General features: G+C 49.8%; 1 protein-coding gene across 3 annotated transcripts in view; it reads left to right on the top strand.

The window, feature by feature from the left end:
• Positions 1-24,709, top strand: part of CSNK2A2 (casein kinase 2 alpha 2) — a 28,336-nt gene that overhangs the window by 2,095 nt on the left and 1,532 nt on the right. Inside the window, exons 3-11 of one of the 3 annotated variants that reach the window (XM_052796253.1) lie at positions 9,577-9,678; positions 10,539-10,589; positions 16,825-16,884; positions 19,079-19,162; positions 20,325-20,435; positions 20,646-20,747; positions 21,076-21,176; positions 21,867-22,015; positions 22,217-22,310. In XM_052796253.1, coding sequence (XP_052652213.1) covers positions 9,577-9,678; positions 10,539-10,589; positions 16,825-16,884; positions 19,079-19,162; positions 20,325-20,435; positions 20,646-20,747; positions 21,076-21,176; positions 21,867-22,015; positions 22,217-22,293 — 837 coding nt within the window. In that variant the 3' untranslated portion in view covers positions 22,294-22,310. Of the gene's footprint in view, positions 1-9,576; positions 9,679-10,538; positions 10,590-16,824; positions 16,885-19,078; positions 19,163-20,324; positions 20,436-20,645; positions 20,748-21,075; positions 21,177-21,866; positions 22,016-22,216; positions 23,733-24,709 lie in introns of those variants that run through there. The other 2 variants (XM_052796254.1, XM_052796256.1) reach the window with 2 other exon arrangements.

The raw sequence follows: 24,709 nt of genomic DNA, 5'->3' as shown, positions 1-24,709 counted from the left end.
AGAGCTGGGTTTTATGGCAAGATTGCTTGTGGCTAGGCTGGGGAAACTGTGCACTTCTGCATGCTGCTCTGGAGCCCGTGATGGTCTCTTCAGGACTGCTGTGGTTTGTTGAGATCCTAGGTCTTGTCCCACATAGAAAGGCACCACGAGGCTGAGAAGAGACTGCAGGGAAAGTCATCAGAAATCTTCCTCCTTGCCTCTTCCCAGCCTAAGGAGCCTCCCCTGGAGCGATGCTCCTCTCCCTGTGGCAGCGGAACTCTGTCATGTCTAGGGAGCCTGTCAGCATTGGACTGTGAGTCAGCTGGCAAGAGTCATCTGAGGGCAGCTGGGTGCTCCTTCTCCTTGGGGCCTGAATCTGTTGCCTTAATGCCCTGTGAGCAGGGGACTGGATTGTCCCAGTTTTGAAGCGGATGGTTTTGCCACCAGTTCCTTTGGCTCCCCCCACTTGCATTAACATGCAGACAGCATTCCTGCGAGTGAGCAAGGAAAAGCAGAAAGTCCAGATAAATAAAGATGAACTTAATTCTCAGTGGAAAGTGTGTCAGTGAAAAGTGAGTTTCAGAGCACCATGTTGTGTGCGTTATGAAAACCTGTGAAGTGTGGCAATAACATCACTCTGATCTGTGGAAAGTGCCTCTGGTTTCCTGTAGCTAGACTCAAACTTAATTGCGAATGTAATTACATGTATCTACAGTGGAACCTTAGCAAAGAGGCTGGGTCTCTTTTTACCTCCTAATTCAGGCTGGATCCTGTGAGGTGGGAAATGCAACCAAAAGTCTTCAGGTTTTTGTGTGGCTGTAGGGGTGGGACAAAGGGGAAGACTGTTGCTGGGCGCTGGATGTGGCTGTTTACCACAGTTGCTCCTTTCTCGTTAAGGTTTTTTGAGAAGACAATTTATATTATGTGTTAGACTGATTTTTAGCAAGAGTAACTGTTTTAATATCTGCGCTTCATGGGAGGTGACTGGTGTCTCTTCCCAGCCTTGTTCTTTGAAGCATTTTATCCTTACTGAGCTCAAGTTAACATGTAGCAAGTACTTCCCCTGCCTTTTTTTTCTCCCCTTCTTTAGTGTTGTGCTACCTGAACATCTTGTACCCTCCTCCAGAGAGGTCAGGAAATTTTATCACCCTTTTTCTGATGCAGAACTGAGCCACAGAGATTTCCTGTGTGACTCTGGGCAAGTCCCTTAGCCTCAACAAAGCTGAGACTAGAGCATAGGTCCTAGTCTAGTGCTGCATGAAGGAGATAATTAACGGCTCTTTCTCTTCTGGCAGCCACTTGCCTTGTTTGTTTAAGTGCCCTATGAAGACTTTAGCATTGGACAAGACCAGGGAGCTAATGGCTCTGATTGGTATCACAGTGCCCCAGGCCTTTGGGGCTGGCATAAAGCAAGATGCCCCATAGGGAAATGGCCAGGGAAGGCCAGCACCCAGCATTGCCTTTCTGTTCTGCTACCCTGAGTGCAGGACCAGGCATAATCCTGCAGGAAAATGGCATGTGCTCATGCCACTAGTTGTGGTCATAACATGTGTCAGCAAAGGAGCAGAATTAAGATCATGCAGATGACTATAATGTTACCATTTCCTGGGTCAAGTTCCTTTCTTTGCAAAAGTAATACTCCTAATGTCACTTTTTCCAGAAGAATTCTGCAGCTCTTTTTTAAAAAGGCAAATGAAGCAAGCAGGTTCCTTCTCACTCCACTGCAGCAAGACATCAGGACGTGCCATGTAGGACAGTGTGTGCAAAGCAGCGAGGTAGAAGCCCTGGTTTGCCACACAGAAACCCCCTGCTAAGCATCCTCTGAAAGCTTTTATCTTGAGAAGCGAGGCAGAGGGCAACTCCCCACCTTTTCAACCTGCTCAGGGAGCAAAGATTCACCAAAAAGAGCCATGGGGCTGAAGTCATCTTGGTAGGTAGTGGAGGAGTCTGCATTGTACTGACCTTCCTACCCCTCATGGGTAGTAGGGCATGAAGTTAGCCATCAGCTGTGTTCCTGCAGTCCCTAGCTGATGTGGAAGGCTCTTGTGGGCTTTTTGATCTGGCTGGCCTTGGTACAGCTGTGGGCATGCTTCCTGCATGCTTAGCGGAGGGCCAAACCAGGAAGAGGGAATGCATGCACGTGTCCTGTGCGTGCTTTTGTGTCTTACTTAAATTTGATGCTAAGGTTTGACTCCTGGGATGAGGTCTGACATTCCTCGGCACTTACAAAGGAAATTCAAGACATCTTTGTTTCCAGTGAGTCATGTATGGTCTACATCCAATGCAGGTATCTAAAGCACAGCTCTGCTGTTTCATATCTAACCACATACATGTAGATTTTTGGTGCACCATTGAGGTCAGTCTGCAATCTTTGTGCTGTCTCTTTGATGAACTTTTCTTCTTTCTGCTAATGCAGCTCCAAAGTGTCTGCCAGTCTCCTCGTGTGCCTTAAAAGTGAATCCTCCATTCTGGGGTAACAGTGTTCCTGGGGGGTGTGAACAGCATTGCAAGTTGCCACTCTAAAAGCCAAAGATAAACTTTCCACATTGCTTGTAACTTTTGTGGGTGATTCTGTGTGGTGAGAATGCTGCTGTTAAAGTTACCTACAGTTATGGCTGTTGGAGAGCTTCAGCTGTACCACACCATCCTTCATAGCCCATTCTCTTGTACTGATTACCACCATCTTGAGTGCCCACTCAAGGCAGAGATTACAGCATCCATATTGTTAGCTCTGTGCAGGAGTCCTCCTGCTTTCCTGATGCGCTTGTCTATGTACACACTACTTGCCTGTGAAGCATTAAACCCATCACAGTTTTGAGAGAGTTTTGTCTCCTGGTATGGTCGCTATCTGCACGGACACAACACTCGCGGAGGTTAGGGGAAGAATGCAATTACGAGGAGAGGGACCAGTGAAATGGAGGTTCTGCAGCAGTGATGAAATAGCCCCTTTCTCCTTTGGTGGCTTTTGTCCCTCTGTGCTGAGTCCGTGAACTAGAACTTTCAACCATGTACGTGGTTTCACAAGTGCATTCTTGTTTGTTTGGCTTTGTTTTTCCCCTGTTCCCCCTTTTGGGCTATGTGAACCCTCCAGAGCTGCTGCTCATACCAGGCACTGCTGCAAGGTCCTTCCACTGCTGAACTCAAATTATCGCTTTAGTAGCTAGAGAACCATTTGGGGGAGGTAGCCCTGTGGCTCTGGTAAATTTTCCTCTGTCCCTAAAAGCTTTAGAGCCCACATACATCAGCATGTTCTAGATGGGGGCTGAAATGACTCCCATGTTGGTGTACAGAAGGGATTGCAGAGGGAAATAGGATTGGATGATGTTGGTCCCTCAGGCTGGAGCTTTTGACTGCATCAGTGACCTACCAAAGGCGTTCAATGCCTGCTCCTGGTCTGTGTCTCTTGCTTGTCCTGTGTTTGCATGCACTGAATCAGCTCTCCCTGGCCCACTTCCTCCTCTGGCAGTCTTGAAATGAGCCCTTTTGCAAGAGAGCCGGGTACACAGCTCTTCTCTTTTAAACACCAGTTGCCCACACTGAGCTTGGCACAGTTGGCTTCTGGAGTCCAGCCTTGTTTGGAGCTGAGACCAACTGAGACGGTACCGCGTGTCTCGCAGAGGCCTGGAGATGCAGCTGATAACTCTCACGGTGGTGTTCTAGCACTAAGGAATTTGTGAGCAGCGAAGCTGCGGCTGCTGTGAGGAGGAGGGCGAGTTACAGCACTGTGTCTGCTCACAGCGGCCTAGGCCAGAGCCTGAATGAATGATTCTCATACCTTGTAATGGTCGTGGTGGGGATTGTGGCTTGGTCCTTGTACGTCTCCCTTTCAGTTGACTGCAGAAGTCTTGATGCATCGTGGACAGTCCTGAAGCCCCAGGAGGGCTGTTTCGGGATGTGCTATGGGGAAGGAAAGGCATTCTGAAGGAAAGAATGGCACTGCCCTCAAAACACGTGCTGGTATATTCTAGCAAACTTAAATAAAAAAGCAAAAGTGCTTTAGTAGTGGCAGGGTAGGTTTTTTTCCGTCTTTTCTAAAACTCAAGAGCAGCTCAGGAAAGTTTGAATTCCCATAATGGGAGTTGTAAGATGCAAACAACTGACAGAATATTAACACAAGTGGGCTCCTTGATTTTGTAGCTCTTTTGAATATGATTATTTGGTTTCCCAGCTGATGTCTGGCAAAGTAAGCACTGCTGCTCTGAAGCCAATTTTCCTGTTGAGCAATTGGCGTCAGGCTTTATAGGCCGATTATTGTGATCCTTTCGATAATACTTGCTAGAGACGAATGAGCTTCTAGTGCCAGCTTTTAAATGTTTAAAGCCTGTCATAAGGATGCTGCTCGAGCCTTTTGCTGGTCCTGGACGTTGTGTGTTGAGATTTCCCTGCTTGTTCACTGGAAGCATCGTGGTGTTCCCAGGCTATTCAGGTTTGGTGAGCAAAGAATGGATCTTTTTCTTTACAGGGTGGTGTAATAAATGACTTTAGTTTCTCACAGATTTGTATCTTTTGACTGCTAAACCTTCTCCCCTGCTGCGCTAACCCCAGTTCTTTTTCAGAGTACCTGCTGGGCAAAACGCAGTGCCTTCTGTGACTCCATCAGAGCAGCATGTGTGCTCCTCAGCCGGCGGTGTGTGCATGCTGCCTGGTCTGCCTGCTTTTGGCTAATGTAAAATGATTTTTATGCTTTGGATTTAACTTGTATTTCACAGGCCTTCCTGGTCACTACTTTTCTTTCTCAGCGTGGAAATGCGCAGAGAACTTTGGATAACAAATTCATTTTCTCTCTGCTTGAATTCAAGCAATGGGTCCCCAGGTTGTTGGGGAAGGCTGGAACTGAAGCATCTGACAGAAGAGTGTACTCCCTTTGCTTTAGAAACCAAGCAAAAAAGATGATTAACCAGGCAGCCATTTATTCATTCAAGACAGGAAGTGATCGTTGCAGCCTTGTATTTAAAGGTTTATTTTAGCAAACAATGTTAATTCTCCCAGCTGGTGTTTGCTGCAGCTGGACTCCTTCCCTGCTTACAAGTTTACATGATCTCATGGAAAAAGACCCAGGATCTGATCTCTCAGTCACAGAGAGGTGTTTTCTTCTGCATCTACCTGACTGCAGAGCAACTACTTACCTCATGCCATTTGTCACCTCTGCAAAAGGATGGCATCGCATGATGCTCCCTGGTCTTTGGGCAAAGACAGTTGGGATAGCGCTGACCACTGTCACTGCCTCTTCTGCCTGACTTTCAAGTGGATTGAAGCACCCTCATGGGATCCTTTTGGCTGGTAGGGTAGGAAACCTGCAGCAAAGGGTGGCTGGCTGGGGACAGTCAGAGTGAGAGGTGCCAGGTCCAGCAGAGACCATTCCTCTGTGGCTGGAGGTCACCTTGTCCTTCTGCTCTGGGCGCTCAGCGTAGTGGGCAGCCGTGAGCTGCATGTTTTGTCTCCACCGTCTACAGTCACCTCACTTCCAGTTTGCCTGAAGAAGGAAGCAATTTTCTGGGAAACTGGAAGACTGGCTTGTGCCAGACAGTCATGTTGTTCTAAGGGTACTGCTGCAGTTGAAGTAATTAAACCCCTCCCAGTGTAGACACGGTTAAACTGAGACATGTCTTTTAGCCTGGTTTCCTATGGAAACGAGCCTTATGCAATCCTGTTGTCTGTCAGCCTTTATCCCCCCTCCTCCCCCCCAGTAGTTTGCACTGGTAGGCCAATTTCAACCAAATGCGACAGAAGTCTCCTAGCTGTCAAGTTTCTACAGATTTCATGGAAATAGGTGTTTGCATAGAGCAGAGGGACTCTGTCAGACCCTGCCTCGGAGGGAAAGGCTGCAGCGAGGGTTTGACTCATGCTGGTCACTGGAGACTCCCAGGATGGAGGAAAGCTTTAAAATGCCTCTGCTGTGGGAACAGATGGAGTTGGAGTCTGCACCTGTATGAAACGTTGCCTTGCAAACACAGGCGGATCAAACTCAGGAGCAGTTAATTTTGTTTAGGTGCCTGCTCCATTCCTCTGCTGGAAATCCCCCTCCCAGAGCAGGAGGACTGAGCTGTGTAGGAAACACAACCTGAAATGCCACTGTTCATAGCCTGGTTTAATAAAATAGCCTTAAATGAGTACTGTTAAAATACTCTGGCTGCAAGGGCTAGTGGTTTAGAAGCTATCCCTGCTGGGAGGGGCAGATGGTTGGAGGCCGTAATAGCTTCAGTTAGTTCACATTTAATCCATGTGTGTTTGGAGTCAACATCCTTGGAGAGACAGATCGGGTGACCGAGAGACAGTTGTAGCAACCCAGACTTAATCCTGGTGCTTGGAGGGTATGCTGCTGATTGCCTGTGCTTTCAGCAGTACTGGGGTCTGGGGCAGGAGGGAAGTCAGCAGAGTTTCTGTGGTTGTGAACGGTTAGCTCCAGTGCAGTACTGGCTGTGTGCTGGAGTGGTTTGCACCAAGGTGTTTGATTTGCCAGATGCAAGAGGTTGGGCTTGGAATCAGTTACTGGGCAAAAACTGAGCCCCAGTGATGTGCTTTTGGGTAGTAGACAGTATTTGCAGTTGTGGCTGGAGCAATGGCATGGGACAGTGTGTGGGTAGGAGGTGGTATGTGGCTGGGTAGGCTGGTAAGGTGAAAGCTGTGCAGGGTGGGCTGGAGGCCAGCGGATGCCACTGTTTTCTCCTGCAAATCTGAAATGGGGAAATCCTTGTTCCCCTGCATTGCTCTCTGAGGAAACTTCCAGGCAATAGCTTTTCCTGTAAGACAGCATTACTTCAGCCTGTGGCATTTCTCCCTGCCTCATCCCTGTTTACCTAGTGGTGGAAAACCCTGTCCTGACCACTGGCTGCAGGTGGGGAGAGTGCTCTGACGATGCACTGCTTATGACCCTGCAATGAGCAGGGCTTCCCGTACCCCCTCCCTGCCCAGAGGCTTGCGGGGCCCTCACACCAGCTCACAGCCGATGTGGAGGTAGTGCAGCCATGTGTGGAGAGCCTGGCCTGAGCTCTGCACTACTGCAGCCTAGCAGGAAAACGCGCAAACAGCGAGCAGCTTTTAACTCTCCCTCTTGCTGAGACGGTGTTCATTGGAGTGTCTTCCCTCAGTGATGTTGGAGATGCTGCTGTTGCCAATTATCTGCAGGCATTTCATTAAAAAAAGACCAACTTTCTTCTCTTCTTTTTTCCAAAAGTCGCTGATTCTGTCTGCTCATGTCTTTTAATGTGTGTTGTGGGCAGGGGTAGATTTCTGGTGGAGATCATGCAGGGCATCATTTTCCCATCCTGAAAAAGGTGGAAACCTGTGGAAGTGACCAGAAGACAACAACTTTTGCCCCAGTGGGAGTGGTGGCTGCTATGGAAGGAGAAATGGAAATGTTGGAGGGATATCCTCCACTACCTAGCTGATGCAAAAGGCCCTTGAAATAACTACAGTACAAAGGAAAAGGTATTTCAAAGTGGGCTTTGGGTCCTCTTGACTGTGTTCAGGCACTGTTTCAGCTCCCGATCAGGTGCAAGTGTCACAGCAGAGAGGCTGTGATGCATATCTGTCGGTAGTCAGGCCGTTCAGCGAGCACTTCAGGATGGCCGTGGCTCAGCTCCCTTTTTGAAGTTCCTTGGAAAACAGCTTGTGTGGGCATCTGCCTTGCTAGATGATCAGAGTAACCGAATTAGATCCTCTAATTCCATCTTGGCCTTTTGGTAAGATCAGTGCATGTGGGCGACACAAAGGTGGTGTCTGTCCCCATGCTGACATAAGTGAAATTAGTCCCTAATGAACCATATTCCTCTCAGGTTCAGAAACGTAGCCCTCACTTCTGCTGGTTTCTGTCCCCCTGCTCTGACTGCTTCTCCCTGTCTGTCTGACCTCCCGCTGGCTCCAGCCATGGCTGGGTACTGCCCCGGGGCTGTTGGTCACCCCTCCCCAGCAAACCCTGCCCCGTGTAGCTCCAGCTCTGGGTGACAGCTGCAGTGGCCTTGCTGCCATTTTCCACAGTGGCTTTATGATGTGCTGACGCTTCCTTTGCTGGCATCGGTGTTATTTTTGGCACTTTGCTTCAGGCTGAGATTCTCATCTTTTGGCTTGAAAGTCTAGCTCCTGCCTTTTAACTTGGAAGAGAAGGGCAGGATTCAAATCTGAAGGTTTCAGCCACCTGAAGAGCCTAGAAAGACAGCATATTTTATCACTTATATAAACGCCATATTTTCCCAGTATATAAAAAGCTTCTGTTCCTTCTCCCGTCTGCTGGTACGTTCCTTTGAGGGGTCTGAAACCAGGGATTGCCTTGGATTCGCCTGTAACAGGAGTACGAGTTGCTCCATTGGCACTCTGCAGCCATCATTGAAGTGGGAGGCTGTGGCAGAGGTGAGGCGGTGAGCACGAGCTGTTCGAGCTCCTGTGGCTCTGTCCTTCACGTAGACATCTAATAACATGTGTCGTGTTGGTAAGGTGCCTTGTACCTCTTTGCCATTCACCGTTATTCCCCTCCTTACACACCAGACTCTGTGCTGGACGGCAAATGTTTTAGAAAGCTAAATGTCTGGAGAGGAGTGTTTTCATCAGCAAACCTCAGAGGTAGGGCACGGGCTTTACCAGTCTCTGCAGGATGTCTCTGCAGCTCTCTGCAATGGTACCAGTGGTGCAAGGAGGGGCTGTTCCAGCTCTGCAATGAAGGGCCATTAGACCGGTGACTCGCAAACGGTGATGCCCACACTGGTCGCTAGCCAAGGCTCATTAAAAAAGTCTCTCCTCTTAGCTGCTCTAAGCTGCCTTTCCTTTCAGGCAGGCACAGAGCTAGAGTTGTCCTGGGTGTGGATGAGTTAAAGAAACAATCGTTCCTTTGCATTGAAGTGGACCACTGGATCAGCAGAGTGTAAAAGCTAATGCAAACTCCAAGCCCCTGTCTTAGGAGCAGCTGGTTTTTGTCAGTCTCTGCAGGGTGATGTCCGCAGAAAAGCTTACTTTGCAAAGGGAGTTCCTGGGACTCTGCAGATTCGAGGAAGAGTCAAAACTGTTTAAAATGTCTGTAGGCTTTAAAAATAATCATGGTATATGGATGTGATGGCATGCTGTGCAGTTGGGTCTGTGCTGTTAGGGTGGTTGCGAAAGACGTGCACAGTTAGGCGTAGCAGTGTCTGAGCTTACTAGAAATCTTGGTGTTGGATACTCTAAGGTCATCGTTTCATTGGATTAAAGTGCTCATTGGGAAATGGGTTGGGATTAAGGAGTGAAAAACTGGTTTGTGGTGGTAACCAAAAGCTGAGGTACGAGGTCCACCATGCTTGTCCTGTGGCTCTAAATGCATAACATAGAATGAGTGTGCTGAGATTTCCACATAGCAGTCCAAGGCACTTTTAACTACAGTTACTGGAGTCACAATTATGTTTGTCTCAAGTGGTTTGACTTTCACCTCATGAGTGGAAAGCTTTCACTGATGAGAGGGAAATCCTGGTTCAAGCAAGGTATCTGTCTCCTCTTTGAAGCTAAAAATGTTCCCTCGTGAGGGTGGGAGCAGAGAGAGGAAGAGAGGTGATGTGATCCAGTCAAAATTGGTGGCAGAAATCGGTGTTAATTTCTGAAAGGACTCTCACTTCTAATTTCTTTTGTCTATTTAAGCCAGTGAAGAAAAAGAAGATAAAACGCGAGGTTAAGATTCTGGAGAATCTACGTGGTGGCACCAACATCATTAATCTGATTGACACTGTCAAGGATCCGGTGGTAGGTGCCTGTGTGGCGTGGTGTGTGTGGTAGGCTTCCCTCCCCGCTGACGGCAGGCACGGGGCAGGCACTGCCGCATGACTCCTGCTCTCAGCTTGGGTTAGGTGCCCATGCCTTTGTGCCAGCCAGGGGCAAGCAGTGTCCAGCTCATTACGGTCTCCTGAGGTGGGTTGGTTTGGATGAGCTCATGTTCCTCTCCATGTTCCCCAGACACTTTTACACTCCTTCTGTGAGCTTCCTGTGGCTGATGGGGGAGAAGTTTTGTAGCCCTACAAATTTTCTGTAAGAAAGCAGAGCCTGTAGCCTTTCATCTTCTGTCTGGCATCTGGAACATAAGTATCTGCCAGGGCAATTGGATATTAAGCACTCTTCATCCTTCTGGTTACTGTCCTGCCCAGTGACCAGAGGTCATATCCTTTGCATTGCCACAATTACCCCATTCCTGGGAAGTTTTCTCTGACTAGCAGCTGGCTGAGGTCTGTGACTCCCAGCCTGCTGGCAGCCACGGAGAGGAAATGACGCTGCTGTAGTGTTGGCAGTTCTGGCTGATCTTCCTCCTGCGATGGGCTGTGAGCCCTTAGCCCCTGGTGACACCTTTTGCCTTGCCCAGTGCTGTCTCTGCTCCGTGGCATGGGGAGGAGCAGCATTGGCCAAAATGCTGCGTTGGTGCTTGCTGCATGGGGTGTAAGTGGAGCTTGCCTCTGCCTGCTGCAGGAGCAGGGCTCTGTTTCTCTTGCTGTCCTGCTCTTGCCCTGCTCTCTGCAGTGAGGGTTGGGCAGGAAGCAAAAGCTTTCTTGGGTCTCTTGGAGCAAAGAACGGTCAAGAGGGTGTTTTAAACTGTGACTCTCTCTCTCTTGCAGTCAAAGACCCCTGCTCTGGTGTTTGAATACATCAATAACACAGATTTTAAGGTGAGTCTGCCTGAGTGTAGAGGGGGGAGGCTTCCCATTTCTGTTAAGAGTGCTGTGATCTTGGGTTGTCAGATACTCCTCGAGAGCTATGGGGGGAGTTTGGAGTTTTCACCTATGTCAGCTTCACCTTCCTTTCCCCGTGTAAATCACAAACCTGTAAATGGGCTCTAGATGAGAAGAAATAAAAAGCTTGTGTGCTGAATCTCCTCCCAACTTTGAGGAGTAAGTTCAACAGGTTAGATATTCTTATTCCCCTCTCAATTTAGTAATTACTGCAGTGCTATATATTCAGCCCAAGTTAATCCCTGTGCTGTGATGCTCTATTAACAGCAGTGCAGTTGATGGAGCAGGTGACACCAATTTGTGCTGGAATCCTTCAGACCTGGGGACTGTGGGGTGGCAGAGGCTGGAGAGCATGTGTCCCACTGCCGGTGGGCCTGGCAGTGGGGGACTGCGCAGTCTTGAATACATCTTAAGAGCTTTTCTGCTTGCCTGAGGCTGCAGCATATTCCCTGGCTCTTCTGATTTCTGGGTTGCTCCAAGTGGCATTACTCCTTCCCAAAATGGGGGTCCTTCTGTCTGAGTGCAGCTACGACTGCCTGTGCTACTGAAATGCTTCTGGCTGGCAGCAGTGAGCTGATACACAAAAGGGATATATAATTAGCAACCACGCCTATTTTAATGGTATCTTTGCTTCCCCCATGTGAATCTTTACCCTAAGTCATTAAGTCAGTGGTGGAGAATTAATTGAGCAGTTGCCATTAGAAAGCCAGCAGTCATCCCCTCCTGCACTGTTCAGAGATCTCTTTTGTTCCATATTATGGGACAGTGCTTTTTTTATTTCTTGTCTGTGCTGGAGCCTTATGTAGGTATATGCTTTGTAGGATGCAGCTTCAGCAGATACACCAAACACCCAGAGAAGGACTCTGGGTTGGTGATGGTGGAAAGGAGGCAGTTTGTCAGCTGGCCCATGGACCATCTCACCTGCAGTCCTGCACGCCGCGAGGCAGCATGCATTGTTTCTGTCCCTCTGGGGTTGGTCTGGTGAGCTGAATCCTGCTAGGTGGGACCCTGTGCATAGCCAGAACTGCAGCCATGCTGACAGTGGTAGTCTAGCACTACTTAATCTCATGTAGAGACTTACTGCAGAGGCTAGTATAATAGTAACTTGCAGCAGTGTCTGCCCTGACAGCTCTGGGTGGGGAGGCAAGTGTTGCCTCCATCAAGTAAACAGCCATGAGAGGAGTGCTATGTTGTGACCTTTCAGGGATAATTAAAGCAGGCTTGGTTTGTCTGGGATTCATTGACATCAGCTGGGCTGTTCCAGTGCTACATGTATGTTGGGAACGTGCCTCTGTGCTGCTTCTGATGATCCAGGGACTCTTCATAAGGCTGATCCTGGAAGTTTTTAACTTTCTATTTAGAGATTTTATTTATTTTTATTTTTAATATGTGGCTTGAGATAAAAAAGATTGCTAGGGCAGCAGCACACCTTGCTGAGGATCGCTTTGTGTGTCTCCTAGTCAAAATGTGATTACACCACTCTGTCGTGTCCTTAGAGGAAAAAATTATCGCCAAAGATGTCATCCAGTAACTGAAATATGTTGATGAAGTGGAGCATTAAGTGGTAACTTGAGGCTGGTGGCTGATAGAGACTCTTAACTGAGAAATGCAGGGCTTGGAGTACGTGGTAGGTCAGCTGTCTCAGCCATGCTGAGAGCCATCACAGGCGCCATTGCAGCTGGTAAGGCAACATTGGTCTGGCCACAGCAGAAGTAACAGTGCTCAGCTCTGGCTGTTGCATTAGAAACAACTATATCAGTTTGCAGCAGATATTTCTAGGCTCCTAGGAGAAAGCCTGGCTCCTCAAGGAAGTCCAGATTCACAGCTGTACAAGTCCAAGACAGAAAGTATTGATGCTTTTGATGCTGATGGGTACAAGGCAGGAATAACTTGTCTGGGGAATGCAAGTGTGTCCCCCAGGGCATGCAGTATGGCTGTCGTGTTCAGAGCTTATTTGTAACCTGAATTTCACTAGCTATGTATGGGGTGAATGGGTTATTTGAGCTACACTCCCATGAGCTCTGCTGCCTGTTTGGGTAAGTTCTTGGGGCTGCAGCTAGCTGGCAGATTACAGAGCTGCTGCTACTCACAGGTACCTGTGGATATCCTCTTCTATACAGAGGCTCCCAAGCTGTCTCTTCCCTTGCTCCCTGTCTCTTCCCTTGGCCCTTGCCAAGCAGAAAGCACGCAGAGTAGATAAGACCACTTATGTTGGAGGTCCTGGCTTGCACTATACCTCTATACCTGAAGCAGCAGGAGAGCACCCAGTCATTGTCCCATCTGCTCCACAGTCCTGATCTCCCTGGACAGCTAAATTCTGCTGGAGTTAAGTGCCACATGAGCTAATCCTGGTGACAGGGACCTCTTCTCTTTGTTTTGAGGTGGCTGCTGCTGATCTGCCCATCTCTACATTGACTTCTGGATTCAGCAGTACTGATGAGTACCATGCATCTCACTGGCAAATCGCCTTCAGGGTGTGTGAGGGGGTTCCCAGGGTAGCAGGTGGTTGCTGACTGCTTTACAGGATTGCATTTTTCTCTGTCCTGTTGGCAGTAGTTGCTCACAAGCTTAGGTGTCTCCTCAGTTGCACCCTGTCTGGCCGTTTCTTTCCTTCAACATTATTATTTTTTGCTTAATGTTAATACTTTCACCCCTTTGCCCATTCAAATGGCAGGACACTATTCATGTCCGTGCACCCATTAAAAAGGCTGCTGGGTTTCCTCAGCTCTCTGTGCATGGGCAAAAGCTGCAGTTCCGTGGGGCCTAAGCCATGGCTGTGGATGATTCCGGATCAGAAGTGCAAGCTTGTATTCCACACAGTTTGGCTATTTTTAAATGACAGTATAAACAGGAGACTTGGGTGATACCTCCCTAGAGCTGATTACATTTTCTTAAATTACCCGGCTGGGTCCCTTCTGAAAGTGACGGCTGTGTACTCACAGGGATGATGGGTTGGAACTAGACTAAATGTGTATTCTGCTGTGTGAGGATGGCTGCTTGTGTACGGGGCTAGTGTTTCTCTTCAGACCTGCTGTATTACTTGTCATCTGTGAGCACTCAAGCTACCCACAGTCATTTTCCTTAAATGATAGCTGCACTGCAGAGCCATGCAGTCAATTGAGTAACCATCAGTGAATTAAATGTCTTTTGCTAATTGGTTTCAAACTAGAAACGAGACGCCTGTCCTTCAACCACTGTCAACTGTCACATATTTTGTGTAGTCCATGAGTGTACCTGGTACTGTGCCTTTCATTGCCCCAAAGAGGCAAATCCCTCAGGAAAGAAGGGGGCAAAACCAGGTCTCCAGGAGCAGTGCTGGGTTGGGTTTGCTCTTTCATTCTTAAAACACACTAGCAGGTTTGCAGCTGAAGAAGAGGAGATGGGCAAGAACGGTGACCGATGAAAGGTTGCTTCAGGATGTTCAGCCTGTTCAGTTGTGGGGACAGTAGGCTTTTGAGTCAAATCTTCCACTTCGCCTGCACCTCCATGAATTTTCAGGCCAAGTTGCTGTAAGGGAAGTGTGTGCATGGGTTTTATGCTTGTACATCCACGGTTAGTTTAAAAAATAGTTGTTGCCCTGCAAAGGCGATGCAGAAACATGAAAGATTCTCCTCCCTTGGATGTCTGCTGAGGCTGGGATGCTTTGGGAACTGTTGCATTTTCTTTTGCTGCTGCCTGCTCTGCACCCCAAAGCAGCATCTCTCTCCTCTGAGAGTTCCTTGCAGCCACCCTGTTGCTTTGCAGATGCTGCTTCCTGCACGTAGCCAGCTGTGTTGCTCACTCAAGGGAGAAGAATAAGCATTTAACTCCTGTCAGCCCCAAGGAGAGGGGAAGCATGTCTCTGCCTCCTCAGGCACTAACACGATTAGTTTACGATTGGTTATGTGATGTGTGCCAAAATATCACTGAAAGCTGGAGAGGGGTAGAGGCTGCCTGGGGGTGAGTTTGGCCTTTCCTTGCGCTCTGCATGGAGAAAGGAGACCAGCCCAGCCTCTAAGGCCTTGGTGCAATCCTGAGTGCTGACAAGTAGCTGAGCAGATGTTTGAGCTGGGTCTGAGTGATCCCCACAGTGATGTTTCCGATAGTTTTACTCCAAAGAGCCAGCTGTAACAGCAGAGCATGGGACATGTCTGTAAAGGAGGTGTCTGCTTTACCCTGCTAGGCTGGGCAAAGGGGATTTGGAGCCCACTGTCAAAGCCTTCTTGGGGCAGCTGCTGTGCAGGACGCACTTGCAGTGGAAACCTCTGCTCTGTCCTTCAAAGCCTTCTGTGTTCACTGGCTGCCTGCAGTGGGGCTGAGTCCCTGCAGGGACTGTTCCCGGCAGCAAGCAGAGCCTGGGTGCTGCTAGCCACACTGTTGGCCTTGGCACAGCGAGAGGGTCAGAGGTGCTGGGTTTCACAGACAGCTCTTCTAGGGAATTCTGTTGGAAGCTGGCTGCCCAACAGTTGCCTCTGCTGAAGGCTATGCGTCGGAGCAGCGACACCATCGTGGGCTTGAGAAGAATGGCTTCGGTGACCTCCCTTCCATCCCCTTACTGCTTACAGGCAGCGAGAGGCAGAGGAGCCAGGAAATGGGGAAAATAGGGTCTAGCTTTGTTCTGCCACTGCCTCTCCTGCCCTCCTCCTTCCCCAGGTGCATTGAAGTTGCCAGGTGAAGTTGAACAGGGTAGTGATTCCCAGAAAGACATGTTTTAAGCATCTCTGTCCCCACATAGTGTTTGTTACCTAAGCAAGCCATTTAAACAAACTCCCAGAAGGGCTCAGCTGTCCTCTGCTGGCCCTGGGTCATGCATCAGAGCCATGCACAACCGAGTCAGGAAATCTATCCCTGCTGTAGCTTGTAGCTATGTCTTTTTTGCTCCCTGCTCACTTGTCTGCTTCAGTGGGTTGCTCCGAAGTGTTAGGATCATCCCAGCTCATGAGAATACAATGCAGCTTGTCTCCCAGAGGCCGTTAAAGCTCTGCATCTGTAAGTGACACTTGTATGTTGTCAAATGATTTCCCAGAGCAGTATTAGGGTGGTGGGGCTGTTTGGAACTGGCCTTAAGTAAGGTAGGATCCTGAGGATCTCAGCATGGGCCTGGAGGGGATCTGGGGCCGGAGCTGCTTTCTTGGAATGTGAATTTCAATCCCTCGCTCTGGGATTTTTCCTGAAGCTGCCAAGTGGTGCCTGTGATGGGCAGCTGGCTCCAGTGCTGATGCAATCAGTGATTTGACTGAGCTGTGAGATGATCCTTGTTTGTTAGAAAGAGCAGAGGGGTCTGGTCCTACTGCTGCCCTGTGAATGTCCTTCCTTGCCCTGTCCTGGCGTCTTGCCTAGCTTTCCCAGGACAAGAGCACAGCCCAATGGGGTCAGGCTGGCGCTGCTGCCAGTGACAGATATAGAGCAGAAGGCAAATTTGGGGCCAGTTGTGTCCTGGCATGGGAGCAGCAGGATGATGAGTTCTCCAGTGATGATGTGGGTGGCATGGTGCAGGTTAAAGTGCACCCTGGATCTTTGTCACTTCCGCATGAGTAGCTGCAGAAGGATGCAGAGAAGAGAGGGTGTCAAATGTGTGCTGGCAACAAGCACTTCGCTGAGACTCTGAGCTGTGCTCTCCTTGGCCCCACAAACATTTCTGTGCTGTTGATTTCCATTAGCCTTTATCCTGGGATAGAGGGGAGCCTCTGTGGCTCTGAGGCTGTGTCTACCCTTTGTGCTTCTCCGACCCCGTGCTCCTTTAGGTTAATGTTTTCCTCTCCCTGCCCCACCTTGAGCACTTGGAAACCTTGCCCAGGTATTCCCACACTGCCTGCTCTGAATGTTGTTGTGAAGTCACCGTGATGACTTTGCATGTGAACAGAGAGTCAAGATCATCTGTGCCAAGTCCAGCATGCTCTGAAGGGCTTGCTGCCTGTCTCCTGCTGGAAAGAAGTCATGACAGGTCTGAATGATCCCAGTAGCATTTCACAGGAGCTCTTGTGTCCTTTCTAGATTTCCTAGCCTGTAGCCCTGGCAGGTCTGAGACCAGGACAGCCCTCAGGAGTGGCAGCATTCGCAGGGGATCTGGAATAAGATCAGTGATTGGAGGCAGGTGGGGTGCAGGAAACAAGACTAATCCAAATCTGGAGTATTTATTTTTGTTTCTCTTTTTTTTTCCCCCCCCCCCCCTCCCTCCCCAAATCTGTTTCAGCAACTGTACCAGATCCTGACAGACTTTGATATTCGGTTTTATATGTATGAGCTGCTGAAGGTGAGTGGTATTGCATATGGCAGTCGAGATGGGGAGACCAGGAATGAGAGAGGCAGTAGTGGGGCTCATGGGGCAGTGCTGCTAATTGGTTACTTCTCTCGTGTTCAATGCAGAATCCATGTCTCATAACCCGGGAAGGTTTGGGAACAGATCTGGTTACCTGGCTTGTTGCTGTGAGGTATTACAGCCAAACTGGGGACCTTTGGTCACCTCCAAAGAGTCTCTGATTCTCCGGGGTCTGTTCTTTTCATGAAGCATTTGTGATTGTTAGCAGCCAGGTAGGGCTGTGCTTGGTCTCTCTCTGTCTCTAGCACCATTGGGCTGCTGTAAGGAAAATCAACTCCCTTCCAGCCAGACCCAGTACAAACACTGAGAGGCATTTGCAGGGCTGGGGAACTGGGGACTCTTTAGCACGCTAGGGAGAGTGGAAGAGAGGGATTGCCAACTCCAGGCTTTCTTCTGCTGCAGTATTCAAATGCAGCCCCAGAAGGTGACTTCTGCCCACTTGGTCTTAGACCCATGTCTCTGGGTGGGGGATGTAGGACACTTCAAGAACAAGCTGGCCAGCTTGGTGCCCTGTGCTCACAGAACCCCATGGATGTGGTCTTGGGGAATGAAGCTTCTGCTTATGCTGGTTGTTATATGTTGATATAACACTGGTATTTTCCTTTGAGACCTCCCAGCCAAAGCTTTCCCTGCCCCTCTGACAACAGGCAAGGAGTGCCCTAAATACCTCCTCTTAACTAGCCTAGCTTGCACCTCCCCATGGAAATGCTCATGGAGCCATATGGCAGATCTGTGAGATCTGCTGCGCTGCCTCTCTGGGATCTCTGGCTGCAGGGCACAGGAGGCAGCAGGGCATTAGGGAAAGGTTACAAGTTTTGGCTGATGCCAGGGCTGTTCTGTGCTGAACTGCTGGAGCAGCAGCTTGGCTGTGTCAGGTCCTAGCAGGGTCTCGGGACTTCTGGGCTGGCACTTTGCAGGTCCCCTGCCTCTGGAAATGAGTGGGACAGGCTAGGGAAAGTCCTTTGTGCTCCAGGACTTGGTGACTGCAAGAGACTTCCTGAAATAGATCTAGTGGGCTTGAGGGAGGCTTTCTTCTCTGCACCCCCAAGCTTGCTGCACCTGTCTGCAAGGGAAAGACCTTCCTACTGAAAGGTGGAGGGAGCCTGAGGCAGCCCAGGATTAGGGTGGGAGGAGTGAAGAGGTTTAGATGATCCAGCCTTGGGACAAGCAAGACACTGGAACAGAGTCATCCCTGGAAGCAGTTTGTCCAACCTGTTATAGATCTCCTGTACTGGAGATCCCAGGACCACCATTTGCTGTGGCTCCTGTTGGTTGTGAGGCCATGTGTCATTGCAGGGATGTTCCCTGAGGCCTTGCTGTGATGGAAGCTGTTGCCTCCTATGCTTCCTGCTGCAGCAGGGTCTCAAGGGCAGTGTTACTTCCCTGGCACTGATGTTTTGGATATTGAATGACTGCAGGCTGTACCCTCCTTACGTGCTGCTGGAGATCTCAGAGCATCTGATAGATGTTGATGGATGGATCTCCCTCCCCCTTGGAGATGAGAAAACAACATTCTCACCCTCTTGCTCAAGGGAACAGCTGTGGGGGGGGGGCGAGTGGTGCAAGGTCACGGAGCTGGAGAGCTTATGTGTGCTCCTGCCTTCAAGCTTTAAGCAGCATCATCCTCCCTTGTGTGCTATGACTTGCCTTTTGTAAGTGCAGGTTTGGCTTAAATGTGCAGGGCAGAGGTGACTTTCTAGCTTAAGTGTGTTCTGGGACACAGGGGGAAAGCTGCACTGGAAGGCCATAAAAACTGTATGCATGTAAGAATCTTCCCCTCCTGGGGAAGAGAGTGTGACCTAGGAAGCACAGGGCTACCCAGGTTGGAGCACCGGGCTTGCCCCCAGGTGGGACGCCTCTCTGCATCATGTTCTTCAAAGACTGTGCAGGGAACATGGTTCCAGGACCTGTGGCTGCAGTAGAACACGAGATCAATACGGTCTTCTTGCCAGCTTGTCACTTCATCACATGCAGCATAAGAGCTGAAAATGCCAGTTTCTTGTGCCAGGGTTGCAGCACCTCCTCATGAGCAGGGCACTCTTGCTTCTGGCTGAGAACTGTCTGTTATATTGTTAATGCTGTGCCTGTGGTTACAGACATGTCTAATGTATGTTCATGTGTCTGCCAGGCCCTGGATTACTGTCACAGCATGGGGATCATGCACAGGGACGTCAAACCCCACAACGTCATGATAGACCACCAACAGAAAAAGGTACTGTGGCACCAGGGCTTAGAAGCAGGGTTTTTCCAGGGAAACTTGAAACTCTGACGCCTCTGTACCCATATACTGGGCAGCTGTACTTACCCCTTTAACTTTTCTTTACCGGCTCCCTTCCACTTGTGCCCGCATCAGGAGATGGCCAAAGTCCCACTTGGGAGCACTGCAGTGAGGGTCCATGGCTTGGAGGTTGCTTTTCCCGCCAGCCAACCATGCTGGGTTTCTTTGCTGAGAGGAGCAGGTCTGGGCCATTAACCTCCACCTGGGGAGGTGTGGCAGTAGGGTGCAAAGGCCCTGGGCAGAGGAAGGGTGGCCTTGTCTGAAATACAGGTGGATATTTTTTTCCTAGGGAACATAAGCTCCTCCTGTAGTATGGTCTGCTTGTCCCGCAGTGCCTTCCTCACTTCTGGGGCGTGCTAGTTAGATCACAGGAAACGTTTGTACCAGCTTGCTACCATGGAAATGGACAGCACAGGGAGCTTCCCCACCCCGTCATGGTACTTGTACCTCATTGGGTGCTGTGTGTACCTGTCTCCCCAGGGACCTGGGATTTGCAGCAGTAAATTAGTTGCTGGTCCACAGGTGCCTCCCTGTCAATCAGCGGTGGCTGTACAGGCAAGGCAAGGTTTATAAGGAGGGGGAAATCTCTTACTAGACCCGCTGTCCTTCAGTAACATGGCAGGTCGTCCATCCCTGCAGCTGCAGAGGAGATGGTCTGCCTTGCAGGATGTGATGGGTCTCTCTCCTACCTCATTTCCTGCTCTCAGCCCCCAGTTAAAATCAACACTGCCTTTGGCCCAGTCCCTCTAAACAGCGGGATAAGACAAGGGGCTTTTGCCTGTTCCCTAGTATGCAATGACTTGTCTACTGTGGCTGGTTGTGCTGGTAAGGAGCCAGTTGCCCAGCAGTAACAGTGTGCTTGGACTGAGGAGGCAGAGGAGCTCTCTAAGCTGGGCTTTGCCCCACCAGCTGGTGATAGGGGGAAGGGAAGAGCCTGACCAGAGCACTGCTGAGAGCATCTGCTGTCCTCAGAGTGCCTTCCTGCATGCCAGGCTCCATGCTTGCATCACAGGATTGAGAGGTTTGGCCAACATGGCTTCACCTAACCGGCTGATACTGAGGCTTCTGACTCTGTGTCTCTTTATCGCATGTTCAGCTGCGGCTCATAGACTGGGGTCTGGCCGAATTCTACCATCCAGCTCAGGAATACAATGTCCGTGTGGCCTCTAGGTACTTCAAAGGACCGGAGCTCCTTGTGGACTACCAAGTAAGAGTCTGCCTCCTCCTTGCTAACGAGTGATACCACTTGTGGTTGCACTTTGGCCACCTTTGGGTTGTCTGGTTTTGCCTGCCAGGACATTGCCTGGGTTGGAAAGAGCCTGGCTGTGATGTGAAAAGTCTAAGATTGCCTGTGCGGTTGGGGAACCCGGTTGTGGTGAGCACGCCTTTTTTGACAGCTTCTCCTTTTTCCCCTCAGATGTATGACTACAGCTTAGACATGTGGAGTTTAGGCTGTATGCTGGCAAGCATGATCTTCCGAAAGGAGCCCTTCTTCCATGGCCAGGACAATTATGACCAAGTAAAGACTTTGCTACCTGGCTTATTTCATGAGATGTTTGTCACCACCTCATCTCTGTGTGTATACTGGGGAGGTTCTGGGGATTGGACCACCAGACTGGGAGGGTGGTCCAACTTGCTACATGCTTAGTTAAGCCATCTGGGATTATGCTTCACTGCCTTGTGTAGGAGACTTGTTTTCTGCACATGTTGCAAAAACAAGTTTCAAGGGAGATATTCCTTCCACCTGGGATGTTTCCAGAAGGAGACCTCTTAGATTTGGGCAGCTCTGCCTCTGCAAAAGTGTTGGCCTGCTCTTCTGCTGTCTCTCAACATGCCTTTTGTTCCAGCTGGTTCGCATCGCAAAGGTCCTGGGCACAGATGAGCTGTATGGGTATCTCAAGAAGTACCACATAGAACTGGACCCCCACTTCAATGATATCCTGGGCCAGTAAGTGGAGAAGTGAAATGCTGCCTTTTTTCCTTGTAACACAGAGAGGGAGATAAACTGATGTCCATCCCCTTGAAGGACTCTAAGCAGAGGCCTGCTTTGATCATCTGGGTTGCAATGCTGCTTGCAGGCCTCCTGTCTGGCTGCTCCTGTCATCTCAGGAGGTCACTGAAGTGCAGGCTCTTTCCTTTTGCCTCTCCCATGATCCACGAGCCATCCCCTGTTCCTTCCTTCTCCTGCTTGTTGACATCCTAGAAGTGCAGATGTAGACACTGGAGTTGAGTGTGGGCTGAGGGGCTCAAAATCTCCCAGCTGAGGTTTCTGAAAAGGAAGAGAGGTGGATGGGATAGTGAGGACAGCTTTTGTGAGGCTGGCTGGCAAGCCAGAGCACTTCTGGTCCCAAGGGTGTCACCCTGCCTGCTGCATGCTGTTGTCTGGTCCCTGTAGACAGAAGGGAATGTGCAATATTGTGCCTTTCCCAGGCATAGGACATCCACACAATTGTGTACCTAAAGAAGAGGGTTTTCCCCCTTTGGTAAGTGCTTGCTGAGCAGTAGCTTGTGCAAGGAAGAGCTGTAGGCAGTGTCTGTCGCAGCCATCTCTTCTCAGAAGTGGATAGTGATTCCCCCAGGACCTCTGGGTACTGCTCTGCTGGTGAGAGCTGGGCAGTGACAGCTGGTCCCTTTGCAGGCATTCACGGAAGCGCTGGGAGAACTTCATCCACAGTGAGAACAGACACCTGGTCAGTCCTGAAGTCCTAGACCTCCTGGACAAGCTCCTGCGATATGACCATCAACAGAGGCTGACCGCCAAGGAGGCGATGGAGCACCCCTATTTCTGTGAGTCTGTGGAGAAGCTGGGGCCAGCTGGGATGGAGAGGAGTCTTGGGTTGTGGGGGCAAATTTCGGCTCCCCATTCTGCAAAAGCTTTAGCAGCTCTCTGGGTTTTGAGGGCAGTTTCTCTGGAAGGGTTTGCCAGGGTGGAGCTTCCGCTTTATTAAATGCTGTTTCCCCTTCCTGCCTGATCTGTGTCTCCTGCAGATCCAGTGGTGAAGGAGCAGTCCCAGCCCAGCTCAGAAAATGCTGTGCTCTCCAGTGGCCTGACAACAGCACGATGAAGACTGGAAAACGACGGGTAATTCAAGATGTTTACAAATAAAAGCAAAACCTTCGGTCACACAGTGAAGGGAAAAGAACCAAGGACCCCCCCCTCCTTCCCCTCCCCTTTATACTTGGCAGAAATCTAACCTTGGGGGGGGTCATACACCTCAGTTCCTCTCTGGTGGTTGTGGTTAATGTAACTCTAACCCTGTGGTACCAAAGCCCTGGGCAAATGGTCTTGCAAGAGCTAAACATGTAGTGATATCCCCAGGGCTCAACACAACTGATTCTGGTTCACATCTCTATGGATCCTTCTCTTCCTTCTCAGTCCAGCCTTCCCCACCACACCAGTGGGGACAAATTGGTTGTTCCACCATCAGCCCTTAGCATGCCTCTTTTTAAACATGCCTTTCTGACTTGTAGACTCTGGATGAACCAAATTCAGGCTGGGGGTCAGCAGGTGCATCTCTGTCCAAGTCCTACTGCTCACTCTGGGCTTGAATTTGGCCCTTGAATTCCAGTTTCAATTGCAAATGCCGGGGCAGTTGAGGGGAGGGGGGAGGTTCATCAAAAAGCAGCCCGCAAACCCAGCAGCATCTCAGGATTGGTTTGGAGCATTAAAACGAAGGTACTGATCGAGTTGCTGGGGAGAAGTGAAATTCCCCCCTCCAGCTGTGTTTGACAAAGGCTCGCTCTGAGAAGAAACTCAATAGACCTGCTTTGGAAACTTGTGAATGTGAGGGCTGCTCTTGTGGCAGGACAGGGGAGGGACTATCCAGACTTTCCCATCGAGCTCAGGAAAGTCAGTGTTGCAAGACTTCTTGTGATAGGTGTGCAACCACGTACCTCATGACGTGGCTCCCATGAGAATTCGTGCCAGACGCAGACTTATGCCAGAGTACAGCTCTGGAGCGGTTCAATCCAGCACCGCAGGATGGAGAAGTGGAGAGGAGGCCAGGGAGGAGAGCACAGGGAGGGGGAAGGATCAGCACACAGCGGCGTGGTCTGTCGGGGAGGGGGCTGTGCAGCTACTGATCCAGGACTTGGGATCCCACGCAGTGTTTTAACAAAGTCAGCCAGTTGTTGAATTCTGGGGTGCCGATCCTGTTGTGGGGGGTGGGGGGTTTGTCTTGCGGGTTCTTTCATCAGATCCCTCGATGGCTTTATAGCCCCACAATTCACAGTTGCCTCCTCTACTTGTTCTGTGTGTAACTTCATCAAGTGGTTCTGGTGACACTCAAACCTAGAAGCTGGAGATAGTGTTTTCCCACCAGCACCTAAACACAGAATTTCCTTCTGCGGCATTGTCGAAATAGTTAATTTTTTATAAGGTTGCAATGTTTCTATTTGAAACATCTGTTTACATTCCATATTCCAATAAAGTTCTATTGGCATCGATAGCAGGTCAATCCATTTGTATAATTCACTGAAACCAATAAATATCTATACGTCTGAATGTCTGCCGTCTCAAATCTATGTGATAGCCAGAAAGAGTGAGAGCTGAAGGCATTGCCTCCTCGAGGAGGTCAGGTTGGCTCTTCTGGCCCCTCTTGTCTGAGTATTTTGGGATCTCTTAGTCTTTGGTTGCAGATCTTCATGCTGTCAGCCCTGAGAGTTCCACTGTGGCAGATTGTCTCTGCTTCCATGGGGCTGCAGAGGAGGTGCAAGGTTTTGGGTACAGCGTGGGAGTTGGCTGTTGTGGTACAGTGGACTCAAACAGCTGGTGCCCGTCGTACTGGTCTCTGTTATGTGGCTGGTCACGACACAGTCACCAATGCATGGGCTGGAAGTTGGGGATTCTCCATGTGTGTACCCTCATGCTTGTCTCCTCTCAGCCTGGGTGGATGGCTTTTTCTAAAGATGTGCTGAGCAGGGAGTAGCTCTTCTTTCCTCCCACCCTGGGAGGTGGTGAGGTGCGTGAGCTCAGTTACCAGTGTCTGGGCTGAGGAGCTGTCATCTGTGGTGTGGCTACCATGCCACAGGGCCCTCACTAACATTAACTCTCCTGTAGATGCTGCTGAAGGCTTTGGCGAGTGTTTCCAGCCCTTTGTCCTTTCATCTGCCTGACCTACAGGCTGCCTGGCCTGAGAAGTGTGTGGGGATCTCTTGTGCTCTTAAGCTGTGCTAATACCAGTGGGGTTGGTTTGGGGTTTTAATATCAATTTCTGAACTGATTTAAAACATGTATTAAATTGCTCCATTGAGAATAGGCAGGAGTGAATGTTTCTCATGGCCTGTCCAAGTTGCTATGGGGGAACTTGGCCATTTTCCAGCTCTTGTGTGTTGGCATTCCCAGCTTCCAGAGAGCCAAGGCAGAAGAGGCGTGGGGCAGAAGAACAAGTTGTGTGGGAATTCTGATAGGTGAAAAACATTGATTGTTGTATATGAGTGCTTGACAGTGTCCAAACCTGATGGCAGGGTTTCAAGGTGGTG

This window comes from Harpia harpyja, chromosome 9 (assembly GCF_026419915.1).
Source record: "Harpia harpyja isolate bHarHar1 chromosome 9, bHarHar1 primary haplotype, whole genome shotgun sequence".
Classification (NCBI taxonomy): Eukaryota; Metazoa; Chordata; class Aves; order Accipitriformes; family Accipitridae; genus Harpia; species Harpia harpyja.
Note: the sequence above shows the minus strand (reverse complement) of the source record. Positions and strands in the feature narration are given on the sequence as shown.